Source organism: Sebastes umbrosus, chromosome 6 (assembly GCF_015220745.1).
Source record: "Sebastes umbrosus isolate fSebUmb1 chromosome 6, fSebUmb1.pri, whole genome shotgun sequence".
In the NCBI taxonomy this organism is placed as follows: Eukaryota; Metazoa; Chordata; class Actinopteri; order Perciformes; family Sebastidae; genus Sebastes; species Sebastes umbrosus.
Genome location: NC_051274.1, coordinates 23,597,558 through 23,618,804, shown reverse-complemented (window position 1 = coordinate 23,618,804; position 21,247 = coordinate 23,597,558). Strand labels below are relative to the sequence as shown.

General features: G+C 38.1%; 2 protein-coding genes across 6 annotated transcripts; both read left to right on the top strand.

The window, feature by feature from the left end:
* The first annotated feature begins 1,872 nt into the window (after window positions 1-1,872).
* Window positions 1,873-12,379, top strand: dtx3 (deltex E3 ubiquitin ligase 3). 5 transcript variants are annotated; one of them, XM_037773423.1, is made up of 5 exons: window positions 1,873-2,573; window positions 2,773-2,813; window positions 5,764-6,566; window positions 9,975-10,192; window positions 10,428-12,379. In XM_037773423.1, exons 2-5 carry the CDS (start codon window positions 2,801-2,803, stop codon window positions 10,501-10,503), a joined length of 1,110 nt encoding a protein of 369 aa, XP_037629351.1. In that variant the 5' UTR covers window positions 1,873-2,573; window positions 2,773-2,800; the 3' UTR covers window positions 10,504-12,379. The 5 variants fall into 5 exon arrangements, with proteins under 5 accessions (XP_037629351.1, XP_037629353.1, XP_037629354.1 ...); XM_037773425.1 differs by having other exon boundaries at window positions 2,704-2,813; XM_037773426.1 differs by lacking the exon at window positions 2,773-2,813.
* A 1,158-nt stretch (window positions 12,380-13,537) lies between these two features.
* LOC119490409 (probable E3 ubiquitin-protein ligase DTX3) lies at window positions 13,538-20,928 on the top strand. The gene is made up of 3 exons (XM_037773774.1): window positions 13,538-14,220; window positions 17,837-18,054; window positions 18,914-20,928. The coding sequence occupies exons 1-3, from the start codon at window positions 13,927-13,929 to the stop codon at window positions 18,990-18,992; spliced, it is 591 nt and encodes a 196-aa protein (XP_037629702.1). The 5' UTR covers window positions 13,538-13,926; the 3' UTR covers window positions 18,993-20,928.
* The last annotated feature ends 319 nt before the right edge of the window (window positions 20,929-21,247 follow it).

The following is a 21,247-nucleotide window of genomic DNA, read 5'->3' as shown; positions in this document are numbered from 1 at the left end:
AGAGCGAGCACAAGCGCGAACCCGGCGCTGACCTCCGTTGACTTAACGGCCACAGGTGTCGTTGTTAACAAGCATTTCTGATTCTTACAAACAGTCCCTTTAATGTGTTCATCATTTTAATGTTGCAGCTGGTAAAGGTGGAGCTAATTATAATTACTTTATATACTTGCTGGGTAGCTAATCTATAATAACACATCATAGTTTGATGATTATGCCGTATTAATAATCTAAATCTGCAAAGTAACTGGTAACTAAAGCTGTCAAATAAACGTCATGGAGTAAAAATAAGTACAATATTTACCTCTGAGATGAAGTGGAGTAGAAGTATAAAGTAGCGTAAAAATGAAAATAGTCAAATAAAGTGCAAGTATCTCAAAAGTGTAGGCTACTTAAGTACAGTACTTCAGTAAATGTACTTGAAATCTGTGTGCTCACATAGCAAGCTATATATACCCAAATATAACAGGCTATATATCCTGTCAGAAGTGTCAACAATGACCTCATAGCTGTCAATAAGTCAGTGTAAACCCTGGGAGACAGTTTCATTTGCATTATAAAAGGAATGAGTGGGTCTATCCCCTCGATGATGATGGCATGGTGTAGGCTGCTGGGACTCTAGTGTGTACTTAGCGTGGCGTTCAAGCAGGTGAAATATAGAGTGATATTGTGGTTTTAGCTGATGTGTGTCGCCTTACTGTTTTGAATGATGCTCGTTCATGTCTATGTAGAGCGAGCACAAGCGCGAACCCGGCGCTGACCTTCGTTGACTTAACGGCCACAGGTGTCGTTGTTAACAAGCATTTCTGATTCTTACAAACAGTCCCTTTAATGTGTTCATCATTTTAATGTTGCAGCTGGTAAAGGTGGAGCTAATTATAATTACTTTATATACTTGCTGGGTAGCTAATCTATAATAACACATCATAGTTTGATGATTATGCCGTATTAATAATCTAAATCTGCAAAGTAACTTGTAACTAAAGCTGTCAAATAAACGTCATGGAGTAAAAATAAGTACAATATTTACCTCTGAGATGAAGTGGAGTAGAAGTATAAAGTAGCGTAAAAATGAAAATAGTCAAATAAAGTGCAAGTATCTCAAAAGTGTAGTCTACTTAAGTACAGTACTTCAGTAAATGTACTTGAAATCTCTGTGCTCACATAACAAGCTATATATACCTAAATATAACAGGCTATATATCCTGTCAGAAGTGTCAACAATGACCTCATAGCTGTCAATAAGTCAGTGTAAACCCTGAGAGACAGCTTCATTTGCATTATAACAGGAATGAGTGGGTCTATCCCCTCGATGATGATGGCATGGTGTAGGCTGCTGGGACTCTAGTGTGTACTTAGCGTGGCGTTCAAGCAGGTGAAATATAGAGTGATATTGTGGTTTTAGCTGATGTGTGTCGCCTTACTGTTTTGAATGATGCTCGTTCATGTCTATATAGAGCGAGCACAAGCGCGAACCCGGCGCTGACCTTCGTTGACTTAACGGCCACAGGTGTCGTTGTTAACAAGCATTTCTGATTCTTACAAACAGTCCCTTTAATAAACTAAATCTGCAAAGTAACTTGTAACTAAAGCTGTCAAATAAACATCATGGAGTAAAAATAAGTACAATATTAACCTCTGAGATGAAGTGGAGTAGAAGTATAAAGTAGCATAAAATGAAAATTGTCAAATAAAGTACAAGTATCTCAAAAGTGTAGGCTACTTAAGTACAGTACTTCAGTAAATGTACTTGAAATCTCTGTGCTCACATAACAAGCTATATACCCAAATATAACAGGCTATATATCCTGTCAGAAGTGTCAACAATGACCTCATAGCTGTCAATAAGTCAGTGTAAACCCTGAGAGACAGCTTCATTTGCATTATAAAAGGAATGAGTGGGTCTATCCCCTCGATGATGATGGCATGGTGTAGGCTGCTGGGACTCTAGTGTGTACTTAGAGTGGCGTTCATCATTAAACCTCTTAATCACGACAAAAAAAGTATGATTCACTCACAGCATAAAAAAAAAAAAGAAAAAAAAAAAAAAAAGCCCCATCATTTCTCAACCAATCATGTGAGCTCAGTGACGAACTTCCTGGTCACACTCTCCTCGTATAGGTCCCCAGCTCTAGTCCTCTTATTATTATTAATGAGTATGTTTGCACAGTCTCACACAGTCAACAAGGGAGGACTGAAAAAGCTCACCATGAGAAGAACATCATCTGCCTGGAGAAACATGTCACCCAGCTAGCAGATAACAACTCCAAATGCTCTTTACTGCGCCTCCTGGCTCCAAGGACGCATCATAGGAGGAAACACTGAGGAGAGACTGGAGGAGGACGAGGTTTGGATGGCATTTACCAGCTCCAGGAACGGGTCTGCTGACAACCTAAAGAAGATATGAGCTGGGGGAATACGTTTGGATATCATGTCTTGACTACTAAAAGACTAATTATCCGCGGGTAAACTGCAGCAGAAATAAAAGGCCTCCTCTCTGATGGAGCAGTGTGCGCTTTAATCCAGCTCAGAAAGAAAACCTCCCTGACAAGCAGCGACGAGCTACAGCATAAAGGGTGAGGTACCCAAGTAATCCGAGGGGGGAGAACCACTAAATGTTGATGTTATCAAAAAGGCTAGAAGCTAATGTTGCGCTGAATTTCCCCCTTTTTTTTGTTGTTGCTCCTCCTGCGGAGAATGGCTCAGTCACAATATCACCGAGCAGCTGTGATAATCCTTCAGCTCTTCTTCTTCCTCTCTTTCTCTGTTCAACAGGACGCTTCATTCACTACTGAAGGGATATATGGGATCACAAGGTAAACCTTCCAGCCTTTTAAAGAAGTGTTGTGTGTTTGCATGTGGTTGTGTCTTGTTAAAGCTTTCATGTTTTTCCGCGTATGACGGTGGTTTAGTTTCCTTTGTTTACAGTCTGAATCTGTGAACAGCTGATCAACGTCCTCAGCAACGACGCGATGCTGTTGCCTGTTGTGTGGATTCCTGTATTGACGTGCTGCTGCAGCCTGCTGCTAATAGCTGGACAGATATTACATTTACTTTGTCATGCATAAAACTACTCTTCATTTGCATTGCCTCAGCTTTACATTTAGGACACGTAGACTTAAAAAAGTAAGCCTGCAGAAACAAAAACACTCTTGTAGCCACGTCTGAGCAAAAAAGATGGCATCATTTCCCATGATGCATTTGAAAAAAAACAATATGTTGCTAGTGCACAGCAACTTCTATAAGTGGATTTAGTTTTTGTGGGTTTCTTTGACGTGCTGCTGCAGCCTGCTGCTAATAGCTGGAGAGATATTACATTTACTTTGTCATGCACAAAACTACTCTTTATTTGCATTGCCTCAACTTTACATTTAGGCCACGTAGACACAAAAGTAAAGCCTGAAGAAACAAAAACACTCTTGTAGCCACGTCTGAGCAAAAAAGATGGTATCATTTCCCATGATGCATTTGAAAAAAAAAACAATATGTTGCTAGTGCACAGCAACTTCTATAAGTGGATTTAGTTTTTGTGGGTTTCTTTGACGTGCTGCTGCAGCCTGCTGCTAATAGCTAGAGAGATATTACATTTACTTTGTCATGCACAAAACTACTCTTTATTTGCATTGCCTCAACTTTACATTTAGGCCACGTAGACACAAAAGTAAAGCCTGAAGAAACAAAAACACTCTTGTAGCCACGTCTGAGCAAAAAAGATGGTATCATTTCCCATGATGCATTTGAAAAAAAAACAATATGTTGCTAGTGCACAGCAACTTCTATAAGTGGATTTAGTTTTTGTGGATTTCTTTGACGTGCTGCTGCAGCCTGCTGCTAATAGCTAGAGAGATATTACATTTACTTTGTCATGCACAAAACTACTCTTTATTTGCATTGCCTCAGCTTTACATTTAGGCCACGTAGACACAATAAAAGTAAAGACACCACAAGCCTGCAGAAACAAAAACACTCTTGTAGCCACGTCTGTAGCAAAAAGATGGCATCATTTCCCATGATGCATTTGAAAAATAGCAATATGGCGTAGTGCACAGCAACTTCTATAAGTGGATTTAGTTTTTGTGGATTTCTGTATTGACATGCTGCTGCAGCCTGCTGCTAATAGCTGGAGAGATATTTACTTTGTCATGCACAAAACTACTAAGATGTTGGTTTTTTATTTGCATTGCCTCAGCTTTACATTTAGGCCACGTAGACATAAAAAAGTAAAGCCACCATACAGCCTGCAGAAACAAAAACACTCTTGTAGCCACGTCTGAGCAAAAAAGATGGCATCATTTCCCATGATGCATTTGAAAAAAAACAATATGTTGCTAGTGCACAGCAACTTCTATAAGTGGATTTAGTTTTTGTGGATTTCTTTGACATGCTGCTGCAGCCTGCTGCTAATAGCTGGAGAGATATTACATTTACTTTGTCATGCACAAAACTACTCTTTATTTGCATTGCCTCAACTTTACATTTAGGCCACGTAGACACAAAAGTAAAGCCTGAAGAAACAAAAACACTCTTGTAGCCACGTCTGTAGCAAAAAGATGGCATAATTTCCCATGATGCATTTGAAAAATACTAATATGGGCTAGTGCACAGCAACTTCTATAAGTGGATTTAGTTTTTGTGGATTTCTGTATTGACATGCTGCTGCAGCCTGCTGCTAATAGCTGGAGAGATATTTACTTTGTCATGCACAAAACTACTAAGATGTTGGTTTTTTATTTGCATTGCCTCAGCTTTACATTTAGGCCACATAGACACAAAAAAAGTAAAGCCACCATACAGCCTGCAGAAACAAAAACACTCTTGTAGCCACGTCTGAGCAAAAAAGATGGCATCATTTCCCATGATGCATTTGAAAAATAGCAATATGTTGCTAGCAGTGCACAGCAACTTCTATAAGTGGATTTAGTTTTTGTTTGAATTAGGGATGCACCGATACTGGGTCAGAAAGCTGGATATCGGTGACTGTGGGGCCGATTAATTCAATTCAATTCTATGTTTATATACTATATATTATTATTTATTTAAAAAGGATCCCCATTAGCTGATACCAATGGCACCAGCTAGTCTTCCTGGGGTCCGAAATCAAGTACATTACATTTATCACATACATACTATATACAACATCACATTTGTGTTGCCCTAATAACATTCAAATGGAGGTTGTATACTGTATAGTATGTATGTGATAAATGTAATGTACTTGATTTTGGACCCCAGGAAGACTAGCTGGTGCCATTGGTGACAGCTAATGGGGATCCTTTTTAAATAAATAAATAAACCAGGCTGTGTATATGTACATTACTGTATATACTGGAATTTTAATTCCTGTTTAAGTTTTGACCAATTTGTTGCTGCATTAAAAAGGTTTACACTTGAATTGTAATTCCTGTTAATTTAGAAGATTTTTTTTTACCAAATTGCTGGTGTACGATTAATTATTTTAACAATAAAAAAACAATTAAATAAATTAATATCTATGTATTTATTGGTCACATTTTGTTTGACAAAGTTACGAGAGCAATGTTTAAGTCAAGCCTGATGTTGTCTTGCACATAAAAGAATGATTTCAGTCATTTCCACACAGCGAGGCATACAGCTTATTAATGAAACACTGGTATCGGATCAGTACTCGGTATCGTTTGGTACCCAAAGCCCAGGTATCGGTATCGGGACTGAAAAATTTGGATCGGTGCATCCCTAGTTTGAATATCTTTGTTCATGCAATAATGTGCTTTTTGCCTCTCTGTGCAGTTTCCTCTGATGAGATGAGTGTGCGTGCTGGCCAGGGCAGTGATGAGGTGCTGGTTTCACAGGCGGTGTGGGATTACCTGGCTGCAGCTGGGCGGCCCTGGCTCATTGACTTCCAGCACAAGCAGGGGATGAGCGCTGGCATCATTAGGCGAGGAGAGAGGGGGGGCTGCTGCGCCGTGAGGCTGCAGCCGGTGGAAGGCTCCAGGAACGGCGGAGCTGCGGTGATGGATGGACCCATCTCCAGCGAGACGCGAAAGGCCTTCATTGACTTATGCCGCTGTGCCCGCAAAGAAATGAGCAAACAGGACGGGGGGCCCAAGAGGAAGAGGGCTCTGCTGCCCTGTGTGGCGGCCCTGGAGCCAAACGGAGAGGGGAGCCTGCTTCAGCCGCCGCCTCCCCAGCCTCGGCGCTCCCAGAGACAGCAGCAGAGGTTCAGGAAGCCTGCTGACGAGGAGGCTTGCGCCATGTTCCACGAGGCAGCCCAGAGGAAGGACATGGACTCCGGCTTGGCTTCCCATAGTGAGGCAGAGGACAACAGTACTTGTTCAATCTGCATGGGGGACATAGTGGAGAAGACCACTTTGGAGAGGTGTGGCCATTCATTCTGTCGCTCTTGCCTGGATCAAGCCTTTAAGGTGAAGAAAGCGTGTCCCGTGTGTCGGCTAGTGTACGGCCAGCTGATTGGGAATCAGCCTGCTAATGGTACGATGATCGTAGAGCGAGATCCTGATCTGGAGCTTCCTGGCCATGAAGGCTCTGGGTGCATCTGCATCATCTACAGCTTCCCTCCTGGCCTACAGGCGGTGAGTAGACCAAGATTATGTACAGATGGAGACCGTAAGTGCCACTCATTGTTACTGGAATAACTGTTAATTTTGATAATCATCTATGGGTGTAAAGAAACTTTTTTGGATAAATAATACAAACATTGTCAAATATTAGAATTTCATAGAAGAATTAAAATAATAATATAATTAGGCGTGAGGGTCTTAATTTGGCATATAATGTAATTGATTTTACTTCTTTAGTCTAATCATGTTTGTAGGTAATTAGGGCTGTGTATTGGCAAGATTCTGCAGATACGATACGTATCGTGATACAGGGGTAACAATTCAATATATTGCGATACTGTAGGCAAGGCGATTTATTGTGACTTTTAGGAAAGCTGTCATAGTATAAAGACACCACCATATGTATAAAATCTGAATAAAAATAGTCACTATGTGAAATGGCTACTTTGGACTAACATTATTACACATGAATACAATTGGACTCATCGGATCCACAAGAGTCTCAGCTTTACAGTCATACCCACTGTAATTCCAAGACTGTTTAGGGACTCCAGCATGCAGAAACATTTTTACTCCATGCAAAAAAAGGCATGGTTTTTGCCACAAACTGCATGGGATTATCATAAAGTGGGCATGTCTGTAAAGAGGGGACTCGTGGGTTCCCATGGAAACCCATTATCATTCACATATCTAGAGGTCAGAGGTCAAGGGACTCCTTTGAAAATGGCCCGGACAGTTTGTCCTCGCCAAAATTTAGCAAAACCTTGAAGCGTCATGGTACCAATAAATTCCTTAGGTGTTGTAGTTTGATATGATGCCAGTACCTTCACTCTAGCTTTAAAACTGAGCCTGCTACAACCTCCGAAAGACAGAGTAGTGACCAGATCTTTAAGAGGTTAATTAAAAATCAATATAGCGTTTTTGAGAATCCATACAGTATTGCAAAACACAATATTGTGATACTTTCTTACACCCCTGTTGGTAATACTACATGAAACCATGAGATATTTTTGAACAATCCTGCGCAAATCTTCCTTTTTGTCACTGACTTATATCTTGTTTAATAATCTTTACCTACTCCAACACCGAATTTCCTTTTTCAGAAGGAAATACATCAAATTAAAGGTACAATCTCAGATCCAACTGTAAACAAAATAGTCATCTCAGCACCAAAACTCAGTATACAGGATCTGAACAATCTATCACTCTCAAATCTTTTTCTGATGCTGCTGTGTTTACATCAGTTTTTTTTTCTTAAACAGCAGTAAACAAGGCTGTATTTGCAATTATGAGTTGGCAAACACAAAAAGGCATCCCTTTTTTTCATTACTATAACAAACACCCCAAATTTAAATGGTAAAATTTAAGGATTGGGCCTTTAAAGCCTCTGAACACACACACAGGTGTTTTCAGTTATTCTGGCTGAGTAAACCTTTGCTCAGATTTAAGGTGTTTTATTTATGAGATCACAAATCTCCATCTCCCAGTAAGAATGATAAAAGGTGTAATTTCCCCTGCACTAACAGCTGCAACAAAGGTAACAGGAAACTCAGGAAGATGTCAAACAGTCTATACACGCCCACACAGTTCTGAGAAACACCTGCGTGGGTGTTCAGAGCCTGTAAGGTAGAGATCCCTCTGAAGCAATAGTGAGATGACACCTTGCTTCCTTAAAGGAACATTGGGCATGTATAAACTGTAAATGATTGACATCTTCCTGCATCTCTTTGTTGCACTTGTTAGGACGGGGGTCAAATTACACCTGTACACCTGTATAACAACTCCTGACATTTGCTTGATTCCTAAGTCATCATGATCTGCGTTATCCTGAGCCAGGCCCACTTTACTGGAAAAGTACTGATCGAACAGGCAGACAAAAGTTACATTTATTATTAATATTATTATTATATTATTGTTATTTTTTTATTTCATTCATTCAGTGATGTTATTCACCAAAATGCACTGTAGCCTATGTATCCTTGTAGTCTAACAAATATGTAGAGTGCATTTCCTTCCTCATAAAATATTTGCAAAGCCGATTTCTAAATATCTTAAATCCTGCAGTGTTTACATCTATGTTTACTAGCTGGCAGTGTTCTTCCCTGCTTCTGCTGGCACACTGCAGCATATCTTGGCACATTACCGCCATTTGTTGATCAGTGGAATAGTGTGACACCATTGGAAGGACTGTGTATCCACCCGCGTGTGCGTGCATGTGTGTCCTTTAAATGTGGCATTTTGACAGGTGATGGTGCTTTTTGTATTCAAGCATATGTCCCACACAAAGACAATGTTTTACATATCATCGATTTCGTTTTTCTCCGGTGACATGCTACAAAAAACTCTGAGGAAACAATGGAGCCTGCCGGGCCCCTCAATCAGATGCTGAATGCTGAAATAGATTTCCATCATGGCAACCACAGCTACAAACAGAATCACTTCCTCTTTAGCGATTTTGCCTACAAATTTTTTTTTTTACAATTTTTACAAACAGATGACAGGCTTGGTACTCACTTAATGGGAAAACTGGCATCTCCCATCGGTCTCCCATCCGCAGGCAGTTCTCAAGTTTTTTTACGTCAATCGATTCCTCTCATGCATCTTTATCGCATTCATTGATGAGGAGGTCACATTGCATGTTTGGGTGGAAACAGTCCCGGTGCATGCACTTCTGCCGCTCTAGGCGGAAAACAATTATGCCGCCCCTCTATTTGCAACAGGGACGGACAGAGACAGAAATTCATCCCGGGACTTGGAGATGGAGAGGCCTTCTATGCGTACACCCTGAAAAAATTTGGGCAGTAATCTCGACACTAATACAGTTTTTGTGTCTACCAGTCAGAAGTCCTTATATGTTAGATTGGTAGAATATGGGGTTAATATTGCATCTTCCATTACTTTTGTTGTCCATTTTATGGGTCAAACTTGTCCATTTACTTGATCCTACATTTCCATAATGGAATCAATAGTATCTTTTCTTTAGCCCTGCCTGGTAAATATCCATGACTCCAGTTTGTAACACAGGCTTTCTGTTATAAATTTGTCATCCTCCTGTCATCATGTTATTCTCAGACTTTACAGCACTTCACCCCAAGAAGACGTCATAAGACTGTTTTTACAGACTTTCCCCTGAGTACTGTAAACTGAGTTCCCCTTTCCCAGGAGATAGATTAAGAGAAATTGTTTTGAATTGAAGGAAATGTTGCATAACAGACACGTCACAAAAGACATTAAATGAATAAATGAAAAACACACATACTAGGCCTACGCACAAAAACAAATGCAATTAGAAATACAAGACATGACCATGGCAACACAATCTTTGTAGTAGCAAAGAGTCCCAGATCCCAGTAGACAGATACTGTTTTAAAGCCCTTAATGCCCCTTTAAACTAATCCTGTTTTAACTCCTTCTTAACAGCCAGAACATCCCAACCCAGGTGTTCGGTACCCAGGAACAGACCGTGTGGCCTACCTCCCTGACAGCCCTGAGGGGAACCGTGTGCTGGGCCTGCTGCGCCGGGCCTTTGAACAGCGCCTTATCTTCACCATCGGTACCTCCATGACTACGGGCATGCAAAATGTCATCACCTGGAATGACATTCACCACAAGACCTCAATATGGGGCGGGCCCCGCTGGTATGTATGGCCTTCTAGCTGGAGGCATATGGCCGCTGAGATTTGATTTGGTAATAGCCTCAACAACTTCCCTAACGGGTGTGGTAGCTGAGAAAAAAGGGCTCAGTAAAGACTGACAGATGTAATTCAACTTCCTGACAAGGAAATGCTATCAGTTGATGTCCTTGGCTAGATGGCACTATTGCTGCCTGAGCTCATACAGATGCAGTGATGGCTTTTTTATTTCTCCTGACAGTTTTGGCTACCCGGACCCCACTTACCTGGTGCGAGTGACAGAGGAGCTCAGAGAGAAAGGCATCACGGCGGACTGACAGCATGAAAATGACTCTTCCAAGACTTTGTAGGACTTTCCGAGTGTCCTTGCGGTGGACGTGACTCGGCTCCAGGTTGTGCTCTCAGACTGCCCGTCCCTTAAAGGATGGCTGAAGACGAGGCCCTCAGCAGACAGGCGTCTAATGCTGCAGCAGAGCCCACTTCACTCCACTTCTTGTTCCTCAGTTTGTCAATTTTTCCTCCATAGTTCAGCTTATCCCAGTGCTACATGTGGAAGAAAATACTATGAGTGCAGTGCATTCTTGTGTTACACAATCCTCTACCTGTCACTGTTGGCAACAGGGCCGATATCAGATGCACTTATTTAAGAGCATCGTGTTGCAATTCATGGTACTTATATATTATTTAGGAAATCTAAGTTAAATGTTACGAAGACAGTTTATGTTATATTAATGTTTATTTCTATTCTGGGGATTATTTCTTACAAGCACACATTCTTGGTTTTATCTCCTCAGAAGCGTTTCGTCTCTAATTTGATTGTTACTAATTACCTGTTGTAGGGATAGTACTTGGGTTATATGGCAGAATAGCACTGCTTCAATAGAAAAAATTGATTTTCAGAAGTTTATTGCAATCTAAAGCACTCACAGGCACTTTTGTAAGGGAGTCTTTTTTTTCTCAGTGAAGTCAGAGTCATAGTTTTGCTTCCCCTGAGTGGAAGAGCGCTCGGAGCAAACAGGTTCGTGCAGCTACCAGCTATTAGCTCGGTGGCTACAAGTTGATGTCAATTTCTTGGAACTCTTCATTTGCGTGTTCACTTTTCCCTTCATTGTTACTTAAATAGGAAGAATGTTAAACCATGTCTCATTGCGGCACTTTTACATGCATTAGGACGTTCCCCTGGGTATTTTTTTCTCCTGTTATTTCAAGATGTCTCCCAGGTGTTGAGCCCATTACCTCGGTTGTTGGTAATGAGCTCATCTAATTACCAGATTTATGACGATGTCAAATATAAAAGGGCATATAGACCACTTAAACCAAATCAAAGGCACAAAAGCTCTTTAAATATATATGCCTCTGTCCCTGTCAAACTGGGAGATTTGCCTGCTAATGTTCTCATTTAAAATGAGGTAACTGTTGTAAATTTGTTTATCTAAATAGATAATCTACGATATACATTGAAAAAATAACAAAATGCTGCGGGAACAATTGATCTGATTTAGGGCGGGGTGTTGATCTCATTTTGTTGTGCCTTTCTTATATTCACTTTTGATAAAAATCAAGCATGATGTTACTAATGAATGGTAAGCAGTTTGGGCGCATTTCTGTGTTATCTGAACAGCATTACGTTTGTAGCTGTACTATCTGGCTTTAAGTACAAATACTACACAGTTCATGAAAATATGTAAACTAATGTGTATTAAATTAGCCTTCATAAACATTCTTGTAGTCGAAATGCTGAAGAACTCATCAGCTGTATGTGTGAAAGTGCTTTGCTAAGTGCAGTAACCTGCTTGGCTAGTGGTACATTTGTCATTAATTTGACTGGTCAGATCCATACATTAAATACCCCTTTATTGTGTTTTCATCCCCTTTGTATTTTAGTTAAGGGACCAACTGAAGTATTTTTGGGACACAGGATTGTAGTTCACTAAAGCTACTGTGCAAATATTTCTATGCATTACATGACTGAGGAGAAGCCAGGCGAGCGGATAGTTGGAGAGATTACACATATTACAAGTTGATTGTTAAAGGAAAAGTTGGAGTTTTTGCTTTTTCTAATTGTGTTGATTCGTACTTTGTTGATATTCAGAATAATAATGTGCTTTACATTTTAATACTTGAATAAAAAGTTATGTTTGGGTTTGTGTTGGATATTCAATGTAGGCCCTAAATAAACCAGGTGCATCATAAGCAACTGAATATCAAACTTGTGTCCATTTGGAATGAGTCGGGGTTAATCAAGATGTGACCTGAACTGAACTCTGCTAATGCACTTTGTGCCATCTAGTGGATCATGATACCTCCTACTGTATACCACATTTGACCTTATCTTGTACGATAACTACCTTCACAAATGGGTACTAATATGGGCTATATTTGACTAAGTTTTTGAAGAATAGTCATGAATATTTATGGATCAACTTTCCAGTGAACCAGTTGTATCATAGTAAAGAACTGTTCGTATGGGGCGTCACAATGGCTAAGATGCGTATCAAGCAAAAAACAAAATGTTTATCGTATATATTTTTCTATATAATTTCTATTGCGATATAGGCTAGGCCTACATTTATTTATTTTTTCTCTATAATTTCACTTAAAACTTTTTTGTTCATTTTGTACTCAAGTTCTTAAAATGAGAAAATACTTGTACTTTTCATCTGTAAAGTATTTAATTCACACAGGAGTATACAACAATAGGCTTTACTATGTAGTTATTTCATATAAACTATTTATTTATTGAATTGAAAGCTTTTTTTTGTAAAAAAAAGATGAATTATTGGTGAGGACCGATTGTTTGCTCTTTCAAACATTGTGCCTTTGTAACTAATTACCTGTTGTCTTCAAAACCTACTTAAGTACTTGACATTGAGTAGTTTTACAAAGGCACCAGATAGTTGCCACTCAATATCCTGATTTTTCAGGCAATAAGTTATTGGCTAATTATCTCAAATTGTCAAAGCACTAAAATTCTAATGAACAATTATCTCTATTCACCTGTTTTACATAAATAGGAGCCTATTGCACATTCAGATACTTAGGGACCAATCAGTAATTGTTGGCCAAATAAATAAGTCATATAAAAGTCAATACAAGTCATAATATTATGAGAATAAAGTCATAACTTAACAAGAAAAAAAGTCGTAATATTACAAGAATAAAGTCAGAACTTTATGAGAAAAGAAGAAATTAACACGTAAAATTACTACTTTATAATATTATGACTTTATTCTAATATTACTATGACTTTTTTTCTCTTAAACTTATGACTTTATTCTAATAATATTACCACTTTTTTCTGTATCTATCTATCTATCTATCTATCTATCTATCTATCTATCTATCTAACAAACATTGCAACAGGAAATACAAAGGGGCCCTTTTAGAGTGTTTATGAAGTCAATTTGAAAATGTCTATATAGTATCATGAAATGAAAATACTCTGAAAATGTACAAGTACCTCAGAATTGTATAGTAAATGTAGGCCAACGTGTGTGTCTTCCACCACTAGGGGCAACCTTTCTGTTTACATTTGGTTCATGAAATCTTCTCATGACTCTTTAAAGATCCACCAACAGAAATCTCAAACCAATCACAGGTCAGTTTTTGCACCACGAGGAATGTGCATCATCACCCAGAGGAGAAGGAAATTGGTACTTTCCGTGTTTTGACGTCACATATCGGACACTACTATCTCATGCATCCCAAACACGGAAGAACAGTCACACCGGGAAACACACATGATGGAAAACACACGAGTCTGTAAAAGTACGGAAGACTTCTGCGCCATCTGCTTGGATGAGATCCAAGAGAAGAAGACGTTAAAGTGCTGTCACTCTTTCTGCTCTGCGTGCATCGACTCGGTGTTCAAGTGTAAGCCCGCCTGTCCGATCTGCAACACCTACCACGGAGAGTACACGGGCACCCAGCCGGAGGGCAGCATGACGGTGATGCGCAGCCGGCAGGGCCTGCCGGGCTTCGAGCACTGCGGCTCGATTGTCATCCAGTACAGCTTCCCAGCGGGGATACAAGGGGTGAGGCTGCTCACACTGGGGGCTGGAGGCTATAGGAGACACATGAGGAGTATCTGAGGCTGCATGTCAACACAGCTGGTGTTAGTGTAGAGCAGGGGTCAGCAACTTTTACCAGCGAAAGAGCCAAAACATCTGAGCATTGTGTTGAAGGTAACACAGTTTATAGTATATAAGTCTGATGCAATGAGGGCCAAAGTGCAAATGTACTACAGAGTATAAAGGGCCTAATTGAGGGGAAAAACATCTGAGATTTACAGAATAAAGTCAGAACTTTATGAGAATAAAGTCATAATATTATGAGAATAAAGTCATAATTTATGAGAATAAAGTCATAACTTATGAGAAAAAGTCATGATATTATGAGAATAAAGTCATAATTTATGAGAATAAAGTCATAATTTATGAGAATAAAGTCAGAACTTTATGAGAATAAAGTCATAATTTATGAGAAAAAGTCATAATATTATGAGAATAAAGTCATAATTTATGAGAATAAAGTCAGAACTTTATGAGAATAAAGTCATAATTTATGAGAATAAAGTCATAACTTATGAGAAAAAGTCATGATATTATGAGAATAAAGTCATAATTTATGAGAATAAAGTCATAACTTATGAGAAAAAGTCATGATATTATGAGAATAAAGTCATAATTTATGAGAATAAAGTCATAACTTATGAGAAAAAGTCATGATATTATGAGAATAAAGTCATAATTTATGAGAATAAAGTCATAACTTATGAGAAAAAGTCATAATACTATGAGAATAAAGTCATAATTTATGAGAATAAAGTCAGAACTTTATGAGAAAAAAAGTCATAATATTATGAGAATAAAGTCATAATTTATGAGAATAAAGTCATAAGTTATGTGAAAAAGTCATGATATTATGAGAATAAAGTCATAATTTATGAGAATAAAGTCATAACTTATGAGAAAAAGTCATGATATTATGAGAATAAAGTCATAATTTATGAGAATAAAGTCATAACTTATGAGAAAAAGTCATGATATTATGAGAATAAAGTCATAATTTATGAGAATAAAGTCATAACTTATGAGAAAAAGTCATAATACTATGAGAATAAAGTCATAATTTATGAGAATAAAGTCAGAACTTATGAGAAAAAGTCATAATATTATGAGAATAAAGTCATAATTTATGAGAATAAAGTCATAACTTATGAGAAAAAGTCATAATATTATGAGAATAAAGTCATAATTTATGAGAATAAAGTCATAATTTATGAGAATAAAGTCAGAACTTATGAGAAAAAGTCATAATATTATGAGAATAAAGTCATAATTTATGAGAATAAAGTCAGAACTTTATGAGAATAAAGTCCTAATTTATGAGAATAAAGTCATAACTTATGAGAAAAAGTCATAATATTATGAGAATAAAGTCATAATTTATGAGAATAAAGTCATAACTTATGAGAAAAAGTCATAATATTATGAGAATAAAGTCATAATTTATGAGAATAAAGTCATAACTTTAAGAGAAAAAAAGTCATAATATTATGAGAATAAAGTCATAACTTTACGAGAAAAAAAAGTTATATTATGAGATAAAGTCATAACTTTACGAGAAAAAAAGTCGTATTATTACAGAAATAAAGTCATAACTTAACGAGAAAAAAAGTCGCAATATTACAAGATTAAAGTCAGAACTTTATGAGTAAAAAAAGAAAATAACACGTAAAAATACTACTTTATAATATTAGGACTTTATTCTAACAATACTACAACTTTTTTTCTCTCAAACTTATGACTTTATTCTCATAATATTCCGACTTTTTTTCTCGTGAACCTATGACTATATTCTCGTAAAATTCTGACTTTATTCTCTAAATCTCATATTTATTTATTTTCCTCAATGTGGTCCTAATACTCCGTCGTACTGCCGTACCATAGACCTACAACAATGATAAATTAAAATGAAAGTGTAAACAAAAAACAGTTATTCATTTCCATTTTTATAAATCCACAGGGAGCCACTGGAGAGGGGCTGAAGAGCCGCATGTGGCTCCAGACCTTAAGGTTGCTGACCCCTGGTGTAGTTTGACTACATCTCTCAGCTGTTGTGTGGTATTACAGCTGTCCACCAGGTGGCGCTGTTTGTTTTTCACAAGTCCACAGCCCTCTATATATACAGCCTGTGGCATTGACACATAAAGATCTGGGATTAGGTATGATGAAATGGCAACCTATTGGGTGTTCAAATTGTTTAAGGGCAATACAGAGGTGGACGGTAATTAAGTTAATTTACTCAAGTCCTGTACTTAAGTACAATTTGGAGTTATTTGCACTTGAGTATTTCCATTTTACAGTGGTGGAATGTAACTAAGTACATTTACTCAAGTACTGTACTTAAGTACAATTGTGAGGTAGGCTACTTGTACTTTACTAAAGTATTTACATTTTATGTTACTTTATACTTTCCTCCACTCCATTTTGAAAGCAAATATTATACTTTGTACTCCACTACAATTATTTGACTGCTTTAGTGATTAGTTACTTTTCATATTCAGATTATTAACAGAAAAAATTATAATAATAATAAATCAACTAATACATTATGATATTTTATCACAGGTTAAGTTACCCAGCAGTATACAAAGTACTTAAAATGAGCTCCGACTTTACCAGCTGCAACATTAAAGTGATGCACTCATGCATTACTAATTGTAATTCAATAATATAATATATATTATTCTGCATAATGAGTACTTTGACTTTAGTAAGACTTTGAACGCAGGACTTTTACGTGTAACAAAGTAATTTTACCCTGTAGTATTGCTACTTTTACTTCAGTAAAAAGTCCTAATACGTTTTCCACTACTGCCATTTTATGCTACTTTTATACTTCTATTTTACTACAATTCAGAGGGAAATATTGTACCTTTAATTCCACTAAATTTATTTGAAACATTTAGTTACCAGTTACTTTTAGTAAAGAGTAAACAAAATATATTCCTAAATATAAACACAACTATACAAAATATAACCGACACATAATTTCTGATATACTGCATAATGACTATACTTTGTCAAATATAGCCCAAATTATTACCCATTTGTAAGGGTAGTTATCGTACAGGATAAGGTAAAATCTGGTATACAGCAGGAGGCATCATGATAAAAACTACAACAACAACAAAAAACATCTTGCTAACAACCCTGTATTCCAGATGTTTTACAAGTTAGGATATAAAGAGGAGAGGTGTGTGTGTAGGAGAGGGACAGCAGGAGAGAGGGGTTAATATTTTTGGATGTTGTGCATCACTGAAGGCATCTTAAAGTTTCTGAAGTGTCTGTTGTATAAGGAAATGCTTTCTGGGCCTCAGGAGTATTTCAGCTACCATGCCAAGCACGGCCTCTCAGTTGCAGTAGAAGTCAGCCTTTTAGAAACAACCCCACAATATGTCCTTGTTTAATTCTTTATATAGCGAGATGTAAGAATGAGCTCTACCTCCTAATCTATAATACAGATATCATATTACAAAATATGTCAATGTCATGAAAACCTGCATTACCACAATTCACAAATTGGTTACAATTGTTGATCATTGTATGTTACATCCAGTATATGCTGTTGTTTACCTTATTACAGCCTGAACACCCGAACCCCGGGGTGAGGTACAGCGGCACCTCTCGTACTGCCTTCCTGCCAGCCAACGAGGAGGGAGAGAAAGTCCTGAAGCTGCTGAGGAAGGCCTTCGACAGGAGAGTCATCTTCACCGTCGGACGATCTGTCACCACGGGCCTCAACAACGTCATCACCTGGAACGACATTCACCATAAGACCAACATGGAGGGCGGTCCACAATGGTACGCACATTATTGCTGTAGAATAATCACTTTTTTCACCTGGAAGTGTGCAGAAATTTGTCTTGTTGAAGAAATTAAATTTTTATGTAAGTTCTGATGTTTCTCTAACATCACCACCTAATCAGGTATAGTTTTTAATAAATGCTTACCCATACTTACTTTCAGTGAAGGGCACTATTGGTGTGCTGGCGGCTTTGTGAGATTGTCTGTGCATTCCAATACCCATACTACCATACTATTTAGTAAGCCAGAATAAGATTTAGTATGTCAAATGTAGTATGCCAAAAATACCGAATGTCCTACTACATCTAGTCACATTTTGCAGAATGCAAGCCAGCATGCTTCTCTGGCTATTCTGACCCACAATCCTCTGCATAGCCGATATATGAGCAACAGGGTCAAAGTTCAAGGTACAATGTTATGAAGAAGTATTATGTCCCAACAGTACATACTTTGTAAGTGCAGCTGCAGTACGCACTGAAGTAAAAAGAAAATACATGCGATTTGGAACGTAGCCTGTATTTAGGCCCTTTGGTGCTTTGAGCTAAATGCTAAAACACAATACACAGCTGAGGCTGAAGGGAATGTGATTAGTTTTAGAAAAAAAAAAAAAAATTTGACCTGATGATGGCACTAGATTAAAAGTGAAGGGATCGCCAAAGTAAAAAAAAAAAAAAAAAGGAATACGTCTTCCAGATTTCACATTTGGTAATCCTCTGTGGGATGAATAAATTCTATAACCTTAACCCGGATGAATTAAAAATGCAGGTTCAGTAAGCTAAAAGGATATTTTTTTTAATCATTGTTCCAGAGATGTACTTAATACATTTTCTTCTTGTTTGTCTTTTGTCCATTCCAGTTTTGGATATCCAGATCCAAAATATTTGTCCAGGGTTCAAGAGGAGCTTCGTCTGAAAGGAGTAACACATGATGACTGATGACAATCACAAGACATCCTTCAAATAGATTTGATTATTTATATTGTTACAAAGTCTCTCATTTCTGCAACTTGCAGACCTCAAGCAGGGATCGTCATTACTGAGGCTTTGAGATGTTTTTATTCCACAAAGTGGACACATGGAACTATTATCTTGAGACATGAAGATTAATGGCTTTTCCCAAAGAGTTTTCATCTGACTATGCAAAAAAAAATACTTTAAACGCAGTCTGTGCAGTATGTGATCCAACAAAACAAAGATCACAGTACAGTGGGTTAGTAAAAGGGGTTATACTATCGACCATCAGACTTCAGTAATGTAAATATCTTTTTCTAACACTGGATCACAGGTCTGGTGCCTAAAAGCAGACATAAACAGAACATGTTGTAAAAAGCACTTTTCATCTGTGATATGGTAAAGTTTCCTAGGGAAATGAGAGATCATAATGTATTTGGCATAGTCATAGGTAGTGTATTATGTTTAACGGATAATGTGATATTCTATATTTCTCTTATTGTCAACAAATCCCATGAAAAGACAAGGAATGCACCGATACCGATATTGGTTATTGGGGTGATGCTGATTCAAATAGCTGGATGGGGTATCAATGACAACGAGGTCGATCTATTCAATTGGGTACTATGATGAAGCTTACTCTTCTGTGCCGCAGAACACCATTGTTGTCCAAAACCTCATAAAAACATGGGTGACATATTCCTTCATTTCAATGAATATGGACACTGTAGTTTGTTTTACATTGATCCCACATACACAGTCCTGCTGCTGTTAATATTTACCAATGCACCACATCCGCGGCTGAAAATAGTCCCCAACAAATGCACTATTTACTCCTGTTTGAGTAACAATTACTAAAAACTACAGTAGCTGTTTCAGGAAAAAATTAGCTTTTAGTTTTAGTTGCTTTTTTTTTTTCTAACTTAAAATATATAGCGTCACAGTTACATCTTCAGTAATAATGAATGGGCTCAAGGATGAGTGACACAGACAGGCCGGGGAAGTCGGAAAGTATTGACAGATGAAATTGCACATTGTTGGTTTCGGTCATTTCACAGGGTATGTTGACAATTCCCAACATATAGATTATCACCAGTCTTATCATATAGCACCTTTAATACCATATTCATTCATGTTGTGCCTTTATATGACATCAGTCAATGTAGTAGTATCAAACAAAAGGAGGATCTGAAATCTAGTCATGTATCTATCAGACTCCTTTAGTCCAAAAACATCTTTGATATTTTTCAGTCCGGCCTTTTGCCCGTCTGGTCCACTAGAGGGCGATGCTCTCCTCTAGGAAGACTATATGTGATGGCGTCTGCTTGGTATGCAGCTGTATCATCATCACAAACCCACAGCCCTGCAGCACCTCCCAAACCTCATCGCCCAAAGTCAGTGAGAGGAGCAGAGCATCTGCTATAGATGATGAGTCATGTGTTTCTATGGTGCTCGGGGCAGTTTTTAGCAACAGCAGCATACTTACAGTGTATGTACGACGGAGAGAACGGTTGTCACCTTGTGTTTGACCATATTGAACTCGATTTCTGACGGCAGTGCAAATACGGTTAAAGATGAGTCGTGCCAGTCACATGCACAGACAGACGCAGATTCAATTTAAAGGTCAATGATGACAAAATAATTTAAGGCTTATCTGTTGTTGAATTGAAAGTTAAAGGGATAGTTTGGGTGTTTTGAACTGGAGTTGTATGAGGTACTTATCCATAGTCAGTGTATTACCAACAGTAGATGACGGTCGGCACGCCCCCAGCTTCGAGAAACACACAGGAGTACCAACACCGGAGCAAAGCAATACAGTGCTGTGGACGGGGACGGCAGAAAAACTGATTTTAGCCACCTAAAAGAAAGGCTCACCTAAAAAAAATCAAAATCAGTATTAGTGAACACTATATTTGGAATATTTTCACTGCTTCATCTTGCTGTCAGACAGCCCTTTCCTTCTCATTTGTGACAGGGAACTGAACTGAAAGTTAAACTTATCTATGCTCGCTCCAAAGCTAGCAGGCTCAGATGACAAAAACAGTATAGCTACGTTTCACTTTCAGTTCAGTTCGCCTTCGGAAAAAATATTCTAAATATAGCGTACACTTAACCGGATTAGGTGGGTCTTTCTTTTAGGTGGCTAAAATACGTATTTCTGCCGTCCCCGTCCACAGCAGTACATTACTTTGCTCTGGTGTCTGTGCTCCTGTTCTCAACCTACTATGGATAAGTACCTC